The sequence below is a fragment of the Rhipicephalus microplus genome, chromosome 7, assembly GCF_043290135.1.
Source record: "Rhipicephalus microplus isolate Deutch F79 chromosome 7, USDA_Rmic, whole genome shotgun sequence".
In the NCBI taxonomy this organism is placed as follows: domain Eukaryota; kingdom Metazoa; phylum Arthropoda; class Arachnida; order Ixodida; family Ixodidae; genus Rhipicephalus; species Rhipicephalus microplus.
Window position 1 is genome coordinate 33,190,736 of NC_134706.1, and position 15,215 is coordinate 33,205,950.

General features: G+C 43.3%; 1 protein-coding gene and 1 long non-coding RNA gene across 3 annotated transcripts; one reads left to right on the forward strand and one right to left on the reverse strand.

Moving 5' to 3' along the window:
* The first annotated feature begins 18 nt into the window (after positions 1–18).
* Positions 19–12,950, forward strand: frj (membrane bound O-acyltransferase domain containing farjavit). Of its 2 annotated transcripts, none has more exons than XM_037431559.2 (8): positions 19–132; positions 3,363–3,619; positions 5,353–5,479; positions 6,258–6,405; positions 6,858–7,009; positions 10,403–10,611; positions 12,011–12,196; positions 12,526–12,950. In XM_037431559.2, the coding sequence occupies exons 2-8, from the start codon at positions 3,402–3,404 to the stop codon at positions 12,872–12,874; spliced, it is 1,389 nt and encodes a 462-aa protein (XP_037287456.1). In that variant the 5' UTR covers positions 19–132; positions 3,363–3,401; the 3' UTR covers positions 12,875–12,950. The 2 variants fall into 2 exon arrangements, with proteins under 2 accessions (XP_037287456.1, XP_075725084.1); XM_075868969.1 differs by lacking the exon at positions 19–132 and adding an exon at positions 392–516.
* On the reverse strand, positions 5,324–7,043 carry LOC142767401 (uncharacterized). Its single transcript, XR_012884852.1, has 2 exons — positions 6,908–7,043; positions 5,324–5,497 (listed from the first exon to the last, which is right to left on the reverse strand). It is a non-coding gene; the product is annotated as an uncharacterized LOC142767401 (long non-coding RNA).
* Positions 12,951–15,215: the final 2,265 nt, after the last annotated feature.

Below are 15,215 nucleotides of genomic sequence, written 5' to 3' on the forward strand. Positions count from 1 at the left end.
ACTCCAGCACCGAGCGAACGTGACATCCTTCAGACATAACGGTAAAAGCCAGCGAGGACCGAGACAATCATCGCACAATTTGTTTCCGAAAGCGACTGCGAGGAATGGGAGCGAATTAACGCCGCAGCACACGTGAGTCGCACCTGCGCGCTCTTGCCTTAATGCGCGCTTACGCAAACATTTGCGCATGCACGCAAAAAGCAACGCGACAGCTGCGCGGTCAAAGAAAGACGACGAGCGCATTATTGGGCTCGTGCAGCACATTCCGAGGAGCCAGCTGCTTTGAGGCTCACTCGAGAGCGCGTCCCGTGATATCGTTGGTTCCATTTTTACGCCGCGTCAACGTCGCCAGCTCAAAGAGACACGTGAGTTCGAGTTGCAGATTATAATCGCGCACAGTCGCAGAACATCGCCCCCCCCCCCCCCTTGAAAGATTGCTTCTCCGCAAGCACGGAAGCTTAACAGCAAAGGCGGATTTCCCGTTTGCGAAACGGACCCCGTTGTCAAAGGATTCCGGTTTGTATCTAGAGACTTTCTCGAGCACTTTTTGGTTGTTGATTTTTTTCTTGTCTTTTTCACTACGTAGGTTAGATGAAAACTATGGGGTAACACGTCAATTAAGCGGTGTGTGTTTGCGCTTTCTGCGTGAGGGGGGGGGGGGGGGAGTATATTGACAAGATATATATTACTGATCACACACGCAAACGTCACAACTTGGAAGTGTGCCAGCTTGGGCTAGTTGGTATGGCATGACGATAGTTATAGCGCGAGAACGAAACGACGACACAGAGACAAGAAGGACACGAAAGACACGAGCGCTCGTGTCTTTCGTGTCCTTCTTGTCTCTGTGTCGTCGTTTTTTTTCTCGCGCTATAACTATCGTCACGTCACAACTTGGGCGGTGTTTTTAAACGTATCGTTCAAAGTTTCATTCTTTGTACTGTCGTTTATTGTAGAGGCTCAGTTTGTATGTATTGTATGTCGTGTTGTGTATGTTAACTGTACAATTGAAGGTTATTGCGCATCTATCGGGAATAGCGAACACCGGCCCAAATATGGTTATTCCCAAGTTTCATTGAATATACGATTCTAAATAAAGCAAAAAATAAAAAAATCGTTTTGTGACAAATTCACCACATGCCTTAATAGAAATCTTCTCACCAGAACAGCGGCACAGAAGATTTAAGAGTATTAAAGAATAAGCAAAAGATCTGTACCTTGAATTTTATCCTCTTCATTCACCATCTGCTAAGCAGTATTTTTAATGGTTTCTAATTTTTTAATTGACACCAGTAACAAAAAATAAACTGCTGGCTGCTCTTATAACCTAAAATAATTGTAAATACTAGTCTGTTATTTAGTACTAATTAATATAGAAAATTGATTTTATTGATATGTGTGGTTTAACGTCCCAAAACCACCATATGATTATGAGAGACGCCATACTGGAGGGCTCCGGAAATTTCGACCTCTCGGGGCTTCTTTAACGTGCACCCAAATCTGAGCACACGGGCCTACAACATTTCCGCCTCCATCGGAAATGCAGCCGCCGCAGCCGGGATTCGATCCCGCGACTTGCGGGTCAGCATCCGAGTACCTTAGCAACTAGACCACCGCGGCGGGGTGGTTAATATAGAAAACACAGCCGAGGATGGTTGAAAATTAAGCAAAACAATGAAGGTAATAGATTTTCAGGCATAAATAAGAATCAGATAATACAGGACGGAGAAACTCTGAGATCACTGGGAGAGGCCATGCAGCAGTTGACACAAATTATGGGCTGATAATGATAATGAAATGCAAGTTGTTTTGACTATTTGATGACACTTCGGACCTCTGCACTGAAATTGTGTGCCATAAATACAAAAAAATAGTGCTTTTTAGTCTCAGCCTTACCTAGTTATAGTCAACATTTTGTGATGTTGCACATGTTGCAACTTTATGCATGCAATAAAATGACAAAGATTGCATTTCTAAGGCCTTATGTTTTCTTTGCTATGTGAGCGTACTTTCCTTTCTTGTAGTTTAACTATAGAAGGACTTGTTAAATTGCATGCAGTAATGCACCTTATCCATGCTTTTGTAAACTCATACTAGCTGGCCTCATGGTGTCATTTAACTCTATTCATACAGTGGAGCTATTAGATATGCGCATAGCGGGACATTTAAAACTCACCGTATTGCAGGGAATGCAGCAGGAAAGTAGAATTTATGCAAGAAAGAAATGGGCAGACCGGTGCGATTATTGTTTCGTTAAACTAATACATTGCAGGCTGCTGCACAACTCTGATATCTTTTTCAACTGCAGCAATGCTCCTAGTCCAATCATTGAGCCTTGAGCCTGTACAAGTGTAGTGCATGTTTTTAATGTCTAGCCTCTGCAAACATGCGCTGCGACTTATCTCACCTGTTCCATTCAAGTTAAAAGACTGAGCACGCTAACACAGACGCGAGCGGGAAGTCAAGACGGCACAGATGCCGGCAAACAGCATAAGAAGTGGACAGCTGTGGAAATGGAAGAAGGCACAAAAACATCTACGCATGCCTAGGCAAGAGGCGGTACCAATACTGCCTGTGTGGAGGTGTAAGTGAGAGATAACTGTTCAGGCATTTTATTTATTGTTTATTCAATTTAATCTACGTTTGGCTTGGGCATGCACCACCATTGTTATCGATGTGCCAGGCCTCAACTATTAGACGTGTTTCTTCGACCCTCTGCACGTATGAAACAATTTTAAAGGAGACGTCGCTCTAGCGAATTCTTTATTTTTTTGTCAATTTTGATTAAACCCCAGAGTTTATGCAACTGCGCACTCATTTCAAGTGTGCATATATTTTTCTAGTATGATGTGTAGCTTTTAAAATAGAAAACATTTCATGTGCCTTATGAGATGCAAAGTTTTTATAAACTAAGAAAGCTGCAAAACAAATGAGCATATTACAGTAGTCTGCAGTCAGAACTGTACTCTGTGCGATCTGAAATTGAATGTTCTGAATCCACCAGGATAAAAGTTATTTTATGCTGAACATTTGCCAGAGAGTCAGTTTAAAGCTGGGATTTCACTCGTGTATGCTCCACATGCTATAACTTTTGTTCTAATGGGTTTAGAATATTAATTTTTGTTGCACTGTGGACAGTTCCGATTGTAGATTTAATTTGCAATTACTTCTCTCAGCTAAAAAAAAAATTTTACTCCCCAAAAGGCACACGAAAAATATTGTTTGTCAGAAACCACACATTATACTTTAAAAAACAATTCCATATTCGAAATCAGAACAAAATTTTTAGTGCTATGTCTCCTCTTAACATGAATACCTAACACGTTAATCTCTTCCTAATAATTTGTTCCGCTTTCTTCTAGCAAGTTCCGTGGCACTGCAATTAACACCGCTTCTCGACCATGACCGTCGCTGTGATGGACATCGCCTACGTCGGCCTCCTCCTAGTCTCAATCGTGGCCGGTAACTTTGTGCACCGCATCAAGGAGGTCCGCCACCGCCGGGTGTACTGTACCGCCCTGGGAGCTTTCCTGGTGCTGATCGTGTCCGGTCGGCATGCCGTGCACCCATGCGTCGTCAGCGTCGTCAATGCCTTCATCGTCACCACGTTCTCCATGAAGTGAGTGATGGCACCGTGGTTCGGCCCAGTCAGTGTGACATAGTGCTAGTTCACACTTGTTAAAAAGTAACGGTACAAGCACAGAGAAACGGAGTAGATATGGACACATTACGCTATGGGCGCTTCATATTGTAGTGACAATGTGAAGCACCTCAACACAGTGCGAGTGCTGACATTCGAGCGGTTTATCTTAAACCTTAGGATGAATACATCGTATTATTACTTTCAAACCTTTTATAACAATGACACAACTGGCACAAGAATGGCTTCGTTATATTCAAACATTTGTTATAAGCCGAAATTCCTAACGCTGCTATAGTGGCTAGACTATGTTGTATTTAGTTTGTTATAACTGCTAATTTGTTATAACCGTGTCTGTTATATCGAGGTGTGGCTACTACAAACACAACTCTTTCTCAACAGAGCCTGACATATGCACAGATTAGTTATAGTCACTTTCTCACTTTTGTCCTCTTTTGCTTAAGTGCTTTACATCGTTACAAAGTGAAAGAGTGTTTGCATTTGTTCTTACAGACTTCATCTTTCCATATAACACTAAGTACTGTAATATTGAAGGGAATATTTTCAACACGATAGTTTTTGAAAGTTCTTTTTGCATAGAATCAAATGTCGCCATCTTTGGTCGTGAATGAAAGATTAGCGTTGACTGTGAGTGAAAAGTTCAAGGTTAATGCAAATAAAGGTATGAGACAGAGGGCGTTTGCACCTTGACTTTTCTTACGGTATGGCTTGATTCTCCACCGAGGATTGAAGGCAGGCTAGTGATTGGGAAGCCGGTACTCGCTCGTACTTTGGACACACAAAACACTGTGTTCATAAAAGTGCTGTAGAAGATGGCAGAAACGTTATTATAGGCATGTGTGTGTGTGCACATACACATGTATGCAGATATTGCTGTTGTGTTCAACTCTGAAAGGTGAAGCTTTAGGGTAACCGTATTTTTGCATCGCTTCTTGATTTGAGCCACAGTGCATGTACACAGCAGCTCTAAAGAGACGAGGGCCACGTATAATCCAACCCGGTACCTCAAACCTTGCTGCCGCTCTGCAGCATCGTGCTCTGAGCAACCTGCGCCGCTGCACATGGATGGTCTAGAGGACAGTGTGGCTGTACTCGCTACATGAACAACCAGCAGTAAGGCACGGGGCCAGACAAGAGTTTGTGAACAATTGACGTACTCAAGGTGAACTTCTTCTATTTCGTGATTTTGACGGTCGATTTAAAAATTATGCTTTGGCAGGTGGCACAGTTACACTCCTTGAGCATTATCGCATGGTGACTTCTTTAAGAAGCTTTAATTAATGCATCACTAATTAACCCAGTAATACTGATTCAGTCATAAGTGTAAAGTGGATGCACACTCTGTCAGATTCATTGACAATGCACAGCACGAACATGAAGGTGTGCTTGTTTGATGCGTCTTACATGCAAGGAAGTTCTCACAGGCTCATAATAAACTTATGTTTCTGCATTTCGCTCGCACTGGTACACAGTAGCTCTACTCAGAGAGGCCGATCCCCATTCACCGCAGGGGTCTGAATCACAAATACAAGACTCGTGAACTGCGCACTCATTCAAATGCCTCTGTCTCGCTGTAGATAACTGGTATACATGAGAACTAGAGACAATAATACCCTTAAACTTACACTTTCCTTCATTTGTGCATAGCTAGGATGGCCCTAATACCTTGATTCACTTTTTATTCATCGCAGATATCGGGCAAAGGCCAGCTTTGTGTTCTGCTTTGGGTACCTGGTGTTCTTCAAGTATCTGAAGTTGTGGAGCACCAATCCGCCGCCGGGCATCACCAACCTCGTCCAAATGATGCTCACGCTTCGGGTCAGTGCATACACACTCCTGAAACATGCATAGATGATAAAGCGAACCGCAAAAAAAATGAACGTGAAATGTGCAAAGGACAGATTACGCATCAGACTGCCTACTAAGGTTAATGCGAAGAAAACTTTGAAATAGTTTTAAATAACTTGTTTATATAACTGACTGCTTACAGGGACAGAAGCAAACAATAAGCGCACTGGGCACTATGCGAACAATGCTTTGATAACTAGAGACAGATAAGCAATGTTTACATGATTATGATCTGTGACTAAATAAATATTCATATTACCACCTCTTTTTAAGACAAACTAATAGATCACTCAAACAGTCATACGCACAGGTATGTTTTCATAGAACAGAGAGTAGGTCAAACCGGCAATGCATCGGTCTTGTTTGATAATGGAACTTTTGTCTCGTTGCATTGTTTGGAGGATGGCGCAATCGCACAGTTCTGACAAGTTGGTAGCTTGCTTTCTGCATAATCTAACCAAACTGACATTACCTAACCTTGACCAGCCAGAACCCATTAATACATTGCTAACTAACATGGCAGAAAATTGAGTGAGCGAGCAAGTGAATGAGTGACCGAGGGAGCGATAGAATGAGTGAGTAGCAGAGTATAAATGTAGAGTGTAGCAGTTATAGTAAGCAAGCGAATGAGCAATTGGGTGGTCGGGTAGAGGAGCTAGTGAGTGAGTGGAGTTAGTGAGTGAGTGTAGTTAGTGAGTGAGTGGAGTGAATGAGTGAAGTGAGTGAGTAATGCTTGTAATCTCTGCAGATGGCAGGATTGGCCATGGAGCAGCAGATCATCCATGAGCAGCACCAGGAGAAGGACACCGACCAGCAGGCGTACGAAGAGGGCAACATGAAGCCCGGCTTTTGGGATGTCATCGACTACGCCTTCTGCTACATTGGGGTCCTCGTAGGTGAGTTGGTCGTTTCCTTGGAGACACTGACCTACACCTCTGCTTCTATGGAAGGGGTGCAGACACTGAATTCTCTGGCGATAATCCTGAGGCAAACTTTTTGTTGCGTACGTCTGAATGTTTCACTGCCTGTAGCTGCTGCTGCTGCTCCCTCTCTGAGCAGGTTCCCGAACAATCCCTGACCATTCTGAAGAATATATCCTGAGAAGCTTGTGTCCTTGAACACAGCAGCTTGATACAATAGCCATTAGGCCACAGTCGCACTTGTTTGTTGCGTGAATGATATCTATATTTCCTCTACAATACAACTCTTGATCTAGGATGTGTTCAGTGAATGATTGCAATGGCATGCTTGAAAAAAACTTTGATTTCATATTTTAAAAGCGTTTTACTCAATTCTGAAAGTGGTTTCGAGGCTTGGCAATGTGATTAGTTCGTACGCACAAATGCAGGACCGTACTACCGGTACCGGACATATCGCGACTTCCTGAACGCACCTTACCTGGACACCGTCGACCGCAAGGGCATGTGCCTGAACCGTGTCAAGATGGTGCCGATCTACGCTCTGCTCTGGCTGCTGTTCGTCCAGATCTTCCCTCCCGACGTAAGTGGTAGCCGCTGTTGGATTTTAGTCTCACTGCTGGAACGATTAAGGTTAGGGCACTAGTACACAGCTGCCGAGCTATCGCCATGAGCTATGCAATGCCAGCTGGTAAAATAAAAGGGTGTCGCACACTTGCGGTTAAGACCACTGTAAATTACTGAGCAAGCACTCCCCTTCCCTTTTTCGGGATATTCGAAATACGCTCTAATGACCGGACAAGCGTCCCCCTCCTTGCCCATCACTTTTTTAACCTCTTCTCCACTACATTAGGGGTTGCATTCCGAATTGGGGGTTGCATTAGGGGCTGCTTAGGGTTGACACAACTTGTCGATGCACTAGAAAAAATTGCCTTCGCCCTTTGTCACAGTAGATGAAATTTCACATGAGGATCCCCTCCAGTGCTGTAAAAACATTAAATGAATGCGTATTTAATAAAGCATTTTATGTGAAGCACAGGTATGCATTCATTGTAGAGTTTTTTTTTTTCTTATTGCTGCCATCTTCAATTTTGGTCCACGACCAAGCAAGGGCCGGGTCCCCACTTCAAATCTTGTCCCATTATCTTTCACTGTAGGTGCTTGCTAGGAATTTGCAGCATGAGTCATCATCATCATCAGCTTGAATACGTTCATTGCAGAGCCAACAGCCTCTCCCATAAACCGCCAATCAACCGGTGTTGTGCTTTCTGCTGCCACGTTATACCTGCAAACTTCATAAAGGGAAACTAAAGTAAAATAACAACTTACGTCAGAGTGAAAGCTCAATGTATGACTACATCTAAAACGACAATACTATCAACAAAAGTGCCCTACTTACCGAGAAATTAAGGTAAATGCACAAGAACACATGTGCCGCAGTTGGACATTCTAAAAATAATCCCGATGACGTCAGGTGGACCGCCTACAATTAATCGCTGGTAATCAATCTAGCTACACTAAATAAAAAACCTTCTGTGCATCAAGAGAAGCAATAAAATGCTGCTTGTTCGTTTCTGTTTGATTCATGAAAAAAAGAACCGCCGGGCGTTACTATGGAGAATAACATGAGTGATTCAAAAATACAATTTTCGCGTAGTTACGCTAGACAGGTGGCACCATCTAGTGGGACGCAGTGTAATAAAAAAACATCTGCAATCTCGAAGCCAATGGTGGAAAATTGATCAATGGCCGTTGTTGCTTCTGTGGGTCCCGCTGCTTTCGGTTTGCTGCTACTAGCGCAGTAAAGCCGGGCAACATTGTGTGCGGCAACAGTGACGTGATTCGGTCCAGTCGGTCCGCTTCTTGAGGCGGGTAATTTGAAGTGCGCTAACCCTATGCGGAGCCCTAAAACGTGATTTTATTTCAAAATAGGCCCTTCCTAGGCACAAAAGTAACAGTACGAGGTTTCTGGACCGCTATTTCAAGTATCAACGTCTACGTAATAGTTGCTTTCAGTGTCCCTTTATCTCATCTGCCAACCTAGTTTTCTGTCTCCCTCTCGCGTGTTTGCCTTATGTTGGAATGCTTAAACAGCAGTAGTTATCCTGCCTACAAGCTATGTGCCCAGCCCATGTTCATTTCTTCTCGACTTCAACTGTGATATCCATAACCCCCGCTTGTTCCCTGACCCACTCTGCTCTCTTCTTTTTTCTCGATGTTATACCCATCACTTTTCTTTTCCAACGCTCGCTGCTTCATTTCGATTTGGGTGGAACCCTGTTTGTAAGCCTCCAGGTTTTTGCTTTATATGGTATGAGTGGCACTTGTTAGACACTCCCATGATCACATTCACGATTGATTGATATGTGTTCTTTAACGTCCCAAAACCACCATATGATTGTCATAGACGCCATAGTGGAGGGCTTAGAAAATTTCGACCACCTGGGTTTCTTTAATGTGCACCCAAATCTGAGCACGTGGGCCTACAGCATTTTCGCCTCCATTGAAGATGCAGCCGCCGCAGCCGGGATTCGATCTCGCGACTTGCAAGTCGGCAGCCGAGCACCTTAGCCACTAGACCACTGCAACAGAGCTCACATTCACGAAAATGTCCAAGAAAGTGGGCAAGAAAATAATTGCTGCCATAGCTGGTCCATTAATTGATGACGTAGCGAGCGATGGAAAGGAAAATGACAGGTGTAACTTATCATTTCCTTTCCATCGCTCAAAGGTTGTGTTACCTACAACCTTTGAATAATGCGTGGAATCCATAATTTGAAGGTTGTAGGTTTGGTCTCCACCAGTGGCAAAATTGTTTCTTCATTCATTTCTTCTTCATTCTTCATTCATTTCTTTTCATTTGTCACTATTGCTACACTAGAGTGAGAGCCCACAGATAATATCCCATATTCCTCGCCTGGCTTCTGCATCTGCTGGTTTCACGAGGTTGTGCCTAACAAAGTAATAGGGCCTTGATCTATTCTCCTTCTTTCTTTCAGCCACTGAGACACACGCAAAAATTTCCAAGAAAACACAAGCACACACAAGAAAACACATATTTTTCTTAGCATCTTTCACGTGTGCCTCTGTAGCATGCTGTAATCGGCAACAGATTCACATCGTAGTCACTAATTTCTCACACGACGTCACAGCATTGATGTATAGTGTTGGCCAATGCTATTTATCGCTGGTGTTTGATGTTTCAAGAGAAATAAACAATCGTGATGATGCTAACACAGAGACAATGACATTATTATCTCACGGCTGTGTGAATAGCACTTTGCGAGGCTGCTGAAGTTTAACATAAAGAAAATGCGCAGCTAAAAGCAGAGTGTAGACAAATTAAGTAATGATGCAGATACATGCTTGTGTGGGTCACTCATTACTCTGTTCATGTCCCTGTCTTGCTCTTTGTATTTATACGTGTATGTGCATTGCATGTGTGTAGGTAACACTTAGTGAAAACTGCAGACTAACTGAGATACAGCCGCCCCAATATGTATTGGTTGCCCAAAAATACAAAAGTTCAAGCAAAGCTTCATAGTTTTCACTATTTCATAGTGTGTTGTTTTTATCTCCATCTTAAATGCAATACACTCTAGCCTTGATATTATGAACTCAGATATAAAGAATTATTGATTACAATGAAGTAAATGAAGGCTAGCGTTGTTATAGGTACAGTGTTGCAAATATATGTCTATAACGAATTGTTGGATGTGACGAAATATTTTTGTGGCAAACTTGACTTTGTTGTAATGAGGCTGGAGTGTATGCAAGCTGGCACCATAGCATAATGAATACACTCAAACAAAAATTAGAATATAATGAATTATCCATTATAATGAAGTGACCAATGGCTTTGTCATAGACGCGGTGTTACGAATATTCATTTACAGCTAATTTTCAATGTATCAAGGCATTTTTGTTGTAGATGTGACTTTGTTATGAGGTTTAAATGTATGTTTTCCTTTTTCAGTACTTTGGTACCGCCGAATTCTACAAACATGGGCTGCTGTACAAGTTGCTGTACCTGACGCCCATGTTCATCATCTTTCGGTTACGGATTTACATCGGCTTCGTGCTTGGCGAGTGCGTCTGCATCATGGCCGGTCTCGGCATCTATCCGGCCGAATCCAAGGCTTTGCCCGGTGTCGGCCCCACCAACATCGACGCACTGTTGAATGTGTCCGTACCCCTTTCAACAGCTTAAGCTCGCAAAGCACTGCATGCAGTAAATTCTTTTTCAAGCGATAACTTTGCGCAGTTTGTAAGCTGCGGTCATGTGTGCATGAAAGTGAAAGATTTTGAATCTAGCTAATAGCAGCGTAGTATTTTTCGTGCTAGAAGTTTGGGGTGCAGTGAACATTTTTCCGAATAACATGGCTTGCATAATCCTCATTATATAAAAACTTTTCAGCTCTTGCAGTCATTCTAGTATAATTTCCTTCATTATTTTTAATTAGAGCTCCTTGCATAAGCTTTTATTTTATGAAGTTCTCTGGTATGTGTGATCATATGAAAATTTACGAGAATCATCTTCGACTTACATCACATAGTTCGTTCTAATACGATTTCCCAGACTAACGCATTATTTATTGGTTACAGTGTTCGTGATTTTTTAAATTCACAGCTTATATACTTTCTTAGGAAATCAGTGAAGCCTCCCAGTGCGAAATTATCAAGACTTGTAAGCAAAATTTAAGAGCAAGTGCCTCAATGTGAAGTAGCGGTGCTGATTCTTTACTTGGATGTCAACTGCTAGGGCTAGACAACGGTCATCCGTATTCAAACACAAACATTTTTCAGGCCAGAGTTTGCTGTAAAGCAACCAAGAATTTCTGTGAAGGTCTGCAGTACGAAGCGTCGAAGGTGTTACGTGGATGTGCCTTTCTCATTAAAGGAAGTCACGAACCACCCATCAGGCTTGGTCAAAAAACACATCCTGCACAAAGCAGGGACTGCTTTGAAGAGCTGAGCTAAATCTTGCAGTCATGTATCACAGGGAGTGCTATCCAGCAGAGTGCGAAGTTTCCATTTTCTGGGGTGCGCACTTTTCATACAGAGGCCTTAGCTCACTCTTCAAAACTGTTAGCACCTGCTGGTTGGCGTCAAATAGTGGACAGCACACTATTGCAATAGCTGAGCATAAATTAAGAGCAACATTTGGATCAGATGGCTTGTTGCCACGGGGTGCTGCCACATGATGGCGCCACGCTCCAGGTTTGCAAATATTGCACAGTAACCACAGTTCCGCGCACCGGAATCACAACGGGAAATAAAAATTGTATTTCATCATGCGCTCTCAACATCGTAATGTGCACCGATGTAACTCCTTTTTCCTGCATCATCTTTCCTTGTTTATCTTCGGGTGCACTTGTCAGCGTGTGAAAAATCCTGGTAACTCGGACGTTTTGGACGTATTGTTGACGTATTGGACAAATATTTATGGCAATCAATTGTTGAGGCAATGAACTCTACTGGTCATTCAACGATTGCTTGGAAAAGCACTTCAGGGCCCCTTATGGCTTTCCCAATGATTGAAGCCTGCGCGATTAAGACGAGAGCCTTGGTTTCACGCCTCCAGGTGGCAGGGTAAAAACAGCGACTGGGAGAAACAGGAGTTTGACTACGAGACGGTGCACAACATCGACGAGGCGCAGGCTGAGCTGAGCAGCACGATGCGCATGGGCATCCGCAGCTGGAACCGCACCGTCCAGTACTGGCTGGCCGTCTACTTCTACAAGCGGCTGCCACTGCCCAAGCCACTCCGGTGAGTCCTCATGCAGATCGTTTTGCAATGCTACTTGTGAACGCTACTATGGTTGTGAACGCTACTACTATAGTGCATGTCTGAATTAAATAGTTAGTTTCGCGCCAAAATCACAGAATAAAACGTTCTGCCCTGTTTAAGTGCCTTCTTCTTCTGTCTGGCCAAGATTTTCACGTAAAATTGACTATTTAATTCAGATTTTATGTCGTGTTATGTTATACAATTGGTACGCTATGGTTAAAGACAACTATTAATGTCCTCCTGTCGTCCTCGTCTGTTCGAACCATTGCAAAAGGCAATGCAAACTCAAAAGGCCAATGACCACGCAGGGCCATGTTGACAATGACGCTCAGCGCCGTCTGGCACGGCCTCGAGCCGGGCTACTTCCTGTGCCTGGTGACGTCGACCGCCTACATAGTGGGCGAGGAACAAGTCGAGGCCGTTGTGGAGCGCCAGCGCTCCCTGGTGGGGCGTCTCGGGGGCCGCCTGCTGCTCTGGTTCTGCAAAATGCAGTCTTTCACGTACATGCTGGCCGCTTTTCTCCTGCTGGACGCTGGACGCACGTGGGAGTACTACCGCTCCGTCTACTTCCTGGGCCACGTCTACGTCGCCGTGCTCCTGCTGTGGCGGTTTATAGTGCCACTGCACCGGATGCCGAGCGCCAAACTCAAACAGTAGGGGCGGACTGGATGGTAGGAGCAGTGGGACGGTCGTGCCAAGAAGTGGCGATAGATGATCAGTAATTTATATACAATTGTTTCTGTCCCGTCTCACTCGCAATGGAACCTTTCCAGTTTCGTCTTCTCCATTATCATGCCATCACGGTCACACACTGCAGTCACAAATGCCGCTGAAGTAAAAAGTGGGATTGGGCTAGTTGGTAATCCATTATTAAACTTCTCAGCGCAAAAACTTCCGTCAACTAACATGCGCTCGTCCTTCGTCCTCGTCTCTTGTGTTAGTTGTCGGAAGTTCTTGCGCTGAAAGGTTTAATAACAAATGTCACATTCCCCCCCCCCCCCCCTTCATTTTTGAGGTTGCCACACCATTGTGTTCGAATGAATGAAAGAAGGCGAATTTTTTTTCAAGGAGCTGTTTTTCTTGTTACACAAAATCGGATGAACTCAAACAGTTAGGCTAGGATAGGCATAGGGGCCATTCGCTGTTGTTTATTTTATATAATTTAGTAATAATGGCTTAAGTTAAAGTGAATTGATGTATACAAAGAAAACGAAACACCCTATCGGTCACTAGGATCTGAACTCACGACCTTAGTTTAGTGTGTTCGATGCTATACCAGTTGAGTTACTACATCTAGTTTGTTGACTATTTCTGCACTTGTAATTGCTGATATTTGTGGGCAACACCGCAAGCTTACTGCCTTAGGTTAGCACACAGAGTTTAAGAATGAAGCATGTAGTAAGTCACTGAGAGAAAAACTAGATTTTGATAGGCAGAGGATGTAAAATTGCACTCCACACTATTTCTAAAAAAGAAAACACAAGTGAAGAAAATGCAGCGAGTACACACAAGATTATCAGCATTGTCTTATGTGCATGATTGCATCCTCTTCCTCATTGCCTCGTTAGAATATAGCAATGCAGGAAATAACAACCCGACATGCAAGTGTTCATTGGACTTTGTTCGATGTAGTCGACTGCATTTAGGTGATGACGTTCCATATTTTCCATACTATGATCCTCACAAGGAGTGAAGTTGCAGAGCTCATTAGGGCTTGAAATAGACTAAATTCGTAGATGGTGCACACCTACTGAGTAGATCTCAAAGACTCCAAGACAGCCGAAACAGATTTTTTTTATTCAATCGTACATCACCGAATCATTTTTTTTGTGCAACCTATGTGCTGCCTCACAAACCAGCCTTTGGTGAATACTAAAAAAAAAGGAAATGTGACGTGTTTGAACGGCTTTTATGAGTAACAATGTAAGAGCTCAGTCTCACACTGTTTGTTATGTAGTAGCCTTTAGAGAGCTTGTTTGCCGACAAGTGTGCAAACCAAAATCATGCCGGCAAAGGCACAATAGCAAAAACAAATAGTAGAAAGAACGTATTTTTGTCAGTCATATTCGCATTCCAATCCTTCACTACTTTACAGCGTGCTCGGAGATTCAAGCGCGGTATTAACTCTTGCGTGGCGGCCAGCACTGCTTGCATAAATAGTAGACGCCGAGGACAACATGCTGGTGTCGTCAGCATCCACCATGCATTATGGTATACGATGAAGGCAAGTTCGCGTGAGTTGGGCCTTGCAGCAATCACCCAGAATGCATTGTAAAGTAGACCGATCAATGCATTTGAATCACCGCGTGCACCGTGGTGTGCGGTTTTCTCGTAAGAATACCTCGTCTATCATTAACCAGTTGAGACAGTCAACTGGTTTTGCAATGTAGTCGTTGAAACGAAAGGATTTCCCACCTTACTCAGTGTTGTATAAGCCGACTGATTTGGCAAGTAATCACTTCTCATAAAGTTCGATAGGTCACGTTTCATAAAAGTTGGTGCTACTGCCTACATGGAAAGAGTTCTGCATGCTCAAGTATAATGTCAGTTCGACTAAGTGAACTTAAGACATAACGATGGGTTAGTCAGTTCATTATAGCTTATGGCAGCATGCATCAATAACAAGGATGAGTAACCCAGTGCTTGCATAACTCGGAGCTTACGTCTAAATTTATCTTCGTATGACTCTTTCATTCTTGTTTTTGATGCGCACTGCCATACACTACCAAGTGAAGTTTTCTTTAGTGTGAATCTGTAGCTAATACCATATAGTAATATCACTGTTACTACATACACAAGAAAGTGCCAGCCCCAGCTATACAACGTACCTAATGCGTTTTTTTTTTCCCCTGTAAATAGACCTCGCACTTCTTTCTGGATAGCTCGGAGACTCTTTGGTTGAAGATTAAGAGGTATTGATGCTTGTAATACAATGTAAGATTCTCAGTGGAATGTTTCGGTATCTCACTGTTATCAGCTGATCTTGCGCCGGTACTAG